Consider the following 5235-nt stretch of genomic DNA (forward strand, 5'->3'; position numbering starts at 1 on the left):
CCACAACACTGCTTAATAAAGCAAAATTTCTCTGGCCCAGATCTGGCCCACACCATCAGCATTTGCTTGGCCCACATGCCGCAGTGAATTACGGTACATGGCTGGACCGAGTCTAAATTCCATACATAGATAAACGTGGACCATATCTGGGCCAAGTCTCAGCCAAGGTAATACCCATAAATGGGCCAAATAATGTTGGTGTGTCAATGTTTTTTCCTTATGGCTGTGCTTTTTCTTGAAGCGACCTGATTGATAGATTATTTTCTTTACTCAAAAATAACTTTAATGTATTTTAAAAGTGGGTAAAGATAGGCCAACCCTACGTGGCCCACATATACATTTTAACATCTGGGCCAAATACTACATATGATATCTGGCCCAAGTCTTGAGAGCCACATTTAGACAGTGACACCTCGGCCAAACCTAGGCCATATTTGGCCCACATGCTGTATGCCAGTGCCGGACGAATGCCTGCTGTGCCAGCTTTATGCCAAATCTGGGCCAGAATTCTTTGCTACCTGGGATTGGAACCACTTGAGGGAGAGTAAATAGTAAGTACGTTTTACGATGAATTATCTTTTTTAGTAATCTGTAGAACACATTTTAATACAGATTTAGTAATTACTAGTTCATATTAGAGATGAATGAGAGCTGTAATAAATGAAACAAAACTGAAATGAGCTCAAACGGAACTCATTCAGTAGGGTATATGCCTAAGCATGGTAATGGGACTTTTAATTTGCCACTAACCTAGGTTAAGCGCTTCCGGCGAACTGTATGCCAATGCAAAAACCGGCGCGTTTAAGGTCTGTTTTCTTTAAAAATCACAGATCTCCACTGGCTGAATGATTTCCGATATAAAGTGGGTCCTGAATTGTACAAGAAGCACTGCATTAAATTACACGTTCCCCCGCCATGTCTTTATAATATGACCGTTTATTTTACCTCAGTATATTCAATGGAGCTTTTGCCCTAGCCTTCAGATTTTGACAGGCGCGTGCAAGTAAACGGCTTTTTGTCTCGTTTTACGCTTGAGAAACTAAATGAATGCCAAAGTTTATTTAACTGAATGTATTTTAATGACATTACAACATCGATGCTGTAAAAGGAACTGTATACAGTGGAAAAAAAGTACACAATGACAAGTCACCAGAAGTTTATCAGCATGGAAAAAACATTAGCTTCCCCCCTTTTTATTGTCAAACATATGCAATAACAGGGAAATAAGACATGATATCATACAGAGAGAGAAAAACAACAACAATTACACAAAAAACACCATAAAAATATTGGGCTTGCACGTACATTTCATTCATTATTCATTAATTGCCCTACTCTTATATTGCGCTAATTACGGTTCACCTGTAGAGGGCGTGATGTGACTACACGCATGCGTCTGAGGTCGGTTCTGACTTCTTATTGGCTGAGCGCGGAGACGTCGCACTCGCTCATTGGTTGGCACAGCAAGGTCATGACTCGGGCGCGCGTGCGCGGAGTCGATTTCGTGAGCTGTGTCAATGTGGGACGAAAAGCAGCAAATCTGAACCCCTGCGCTTGAATTCCGCCACTAAAACCGAACATTTGGAGTCATATCGCGTGTTTTACCGTGTCTGCAGTCGGTGTGGATCATGTCGAGCAGCTCGAAGCGGAAAGAGGAGGTTCATGCGGTGAATGGAGGAGTAAAGCAGTCCACATGGAGCAAAGCCATCAGCTGTAAAGCAGTGTGGGAAGAGAAGGTCTGATTTTGCACCCATCCACACTTAGGCTAATTCTGACTAGTATCTTTTACTAGTGTACTAGATGTTTCTGTAATGTGTTAAAGCAGATGCTGTCAGGTGTTTGTGAATGTGCTGTTGGCATGTTCACTGTTTAGGGTTCAGGGCTGTAGGTGTCATCGTGTTCAGTAGGGATTGGGCTCTTTAAAGAGATTAATGATACTGCGGTCATGAGCTGATCCTCGTTTATTATCGTATGCCACTAAAATGTGCGAAGATTAGTTTTTATATTCGCAAATTCAGACTTTCATCCTCTTAATAAAAAAGCAGAAAAGTATTATTTGCTCATTTTGTTTTGAAGTCGTGCTTGAATGCTCTTTTTAGACCGAATATTAAGTTTTTTTTTGTTATTTTGAAATTTATTGTAAGTATATACAAAGTCAGCAAGCTTCTAAATATTTTCGCAGTAACTTTTTTTTAATATTGTTGGTTTTATATTCACACATTCGTTCAGTGAAAGCTCCCTGTATTGTTTACCATGGTACTTTGAATATTCTGACTGAAATTATAGAGTTAAAGTTAGTTTTACATTCGCACATTTAGACTTTCCCCTTAATAATATAATTTCATAAAAGTATTATTTGCAAACACTAAATAGCCAAATCAATTTAGCAGCCATTGACTATCAAAGTACAACATAGTTCACTGTCAAATAAACAGTGTTAATGATAGAGGTAAAATTTGGTTTTATATTTGGATATTCAGACATTTTCCTTAATACTATATTTTCATTAAAGTATTGTTTGCAAATTCTAAATAGGTAAATCATATTAGCAGCCAATGACTATCAAAGTACAACACTGTTAACAGTGAATTAGACAGTGTTAATGTTGTTTTGAAGTCCTACTTGCATACTAATTTCAATCGAATATTCAAAGTAACATGGTAAACAATACGGAGACTTCTAAATGAACGAATGTGTGAATATAAAACTAACTTTACCTCTATTCCTTAATTATATAATTTCAGAAAAATATTATTTGCTAATTCTAAATAGTCAAATCCTATTAGCAGCAAATGACTATCAAAGTACACCATTGTTCACAGTCGATTAGATAGTGCTAATGTTGTTTAGAAGTCATTCTTGCATGCTAATTCCTATCGAATATTTTAAGTAACATGATAAACAATATAGAGACTTCTAAATGAACGAATGTGTGAATATAAAACTAACTTTACCTCCATATTCAAAACAACATTAGCACTATTTAATTGACTGTGATCATTGTTGTTCTTTGATAGTCATTGGCTGCTAATATGATTTCACCATTTAGAATTTGCATTTAGTAAATTTCTGAAATATGTTAATGAGAAAGTCTGAATATAAAACCCAACTTTACCTTATTTTTTCATTATTGGAAAGTTCAACAAGAGTACAGAAATGTATAGAAAATATAAATATATGTGCAGAAAAGGTATACATCCCATAACAACAAACATAGACAACAGAACAGAGCAAACAAACAAACAAAAAAAGATTTCAGGGGTAATATAAATTACAATAGATCACTTTTAATCTATCTTAAAGCAAAGTCCCATAGAATACAGTCAGAAAAGAGACAACACTATAAGATTCACTAAGTGTTATTGATTTTAAAACTTTAACGTTGCTGGAGGTTGAGATTGTATCCAAATAATATTTCAAATCTTTGCAAAAAAATAAGAAACGGGCTTTACAGACAAAAATGTGCATTTGTGTATAAAAAAATTGCTAGTAAAATTAAATAAAAGCCATTACTAGATGCTGGTATAAACCTAATCCACCACAAATGCAAGATGTGATTGATGTTTTGAAAAATATATTCATTATGGAGAAAATGACATGCAGTGTACACGACCAAATAGATATATTTGTTGACTTATGGTTTAAATGGATTGAGTACATTACTCCCATTCAACCTAATGTTTTTCTTCTATAGAATTGTAAGACTTTTTTTTACTGGTTATATTAATTGCACCCCCCATTTTTATTCTTTTATCTTTTTTTCCCCCCTCTGTATATAGTTTTGATTAGATAATGCAAAATAAGGCAAAGGGATGTGTTCTGTCGCTGTTTTTAAGAAATCTGTGTTTTCTTTTTGGTAGCTGTTTAGGGAATTTATACAGTAAAATCCAGTGACGTATGTCTGCTGATGCTGTGAATTGTATCTCTCTGCAATAAAGCTTAAATAATAAAAAAAAACTGCTTGTAAAATAAATAAGATTTGTTAATTTTTTTTTATGTTTTTTGCTTTATCAACATGATAAAAACCAAATAAAACCAAATAAAACAGCTCATGTAAATAAACTGAACTCTTTCCAAAAAATCCTAACATGGGCACATTCCCAAAAAGATAGTTGACAGATTCATCTAATTCCCACAAAAGGAAGAAAGGGGATCCTTCTCAGGAAGCATTTTTCATATAAACATTCACCGGATAAACTCGATGTAGCAATTTGAAGGAAACCTCTTTAACCTTGTTTGTGATTAAAAATTTATTGGGTAAAGACCACACAATCTTCCAAGGAATATCATGAAAAAAATTATTCCAGTGAAATATGACATGAGGAATAGAGGTTATTTCATTCTGAAAAACATGCAGAAACCCTTCTCTCAGAAATAGAAAGATAAGCAGGATTTTTGCAGTAATGTTAGCGTGATAAACAACATGGAGACTATGCACAAGCTGTCACACTGTGCTCATAACGTTATGTCATAATTATTATTGGCGCATTTTGAAATTCTGCTTAACTATTTTAACCCTTTAACTGCCCCATCAAGAAAAAAAAACACATTGGATTGCATTTCTTAACTCCTAATATTGCTAGTTAACACACTCAATAAGGCTGCTCAATTTTGGGAAAAATCATAAACTTGATTACTTTGGTCATGATTGTAATCACGGTTATTCAAAACAATTACTTTTGATGTCAAAATTATTAATAAAATGATTAAGGGTGTCACGATCCTCCAAATCCTCGATTCGATTACATTTTCGATTCTAAAGGCACGATTCGATTCGATTTTCGATTATGAATAATTAATTAATTAATGACCAATTAATTATTTGTAGCCTACCGTTTAAACTACCTGACCTGCATGGTCTTTGTTTTATCCATAAACAAATCATACAGTAAATGAATAAAGGCAAGATACACATATAATTACCACCTGTCAATCACTTTTTTTCTGCGGGACTCGTGAATAGGCAGTGATCTGTGTCGTTATAATGGCGTCGGTAAAAAAGAGGCACAACCAACAGGAACCAGCCAACAGTATCTGAGGTGTTCGCTAAAATGACTAAGTACAAGTACAATTGAAGCAGTCCTCTGACTGCCTGGACCTGCTGTCTCGAGCGCATGGCTGTGAGTGCGTCTGTGTCTGTGTGGTCACGTGATGTGCATTTTCAGAGGTAGAGAGGAAGGAGGGCTGCTCAGAAATGCTACACGCCACTGTGGATGTCAAATGGTTGTCGTTCTA

The 5235-nt window shown here is 35.4% G+C and overlaps 1 protein-coding gene across 1 annotated transcript in view; it reads left to right on the top strand.

The window, feature by feature from the left end:
• The first annotated feature begins 1476 nt into the window (after window positions 1-1476).
• Window positions 1477-5235, top strand: part of rab5if (RAB5 interacting factor) — a 6889-nt gene continuing 3130 nt past the window's right edge. Inside the window, 1 exon segment of the mRNA NM_199850.2 lies at window positions 1477-1736. Coding sequence (NP_956144.2) covers window positions 1629-1736 — 108 coding nt within the window. The 5' untranslated portion in view covers window positions 1477-1628.

The sequence above is a fragment of the Danio rerio genome, chromosome 23 (assembly GCF_049306965.1).
Source record: "Danio rerio strain Tuebingen ecotype United States chromosome 23, GRCz12tu, whole genome shotgun sequence".
Taxonomy (NCBI): domain Eukaryota; kingdom Metazoa; phylum Chordata; class Actinopteri; order Cypriniformes; family Danionidae; genus Danio; species Danio rerio.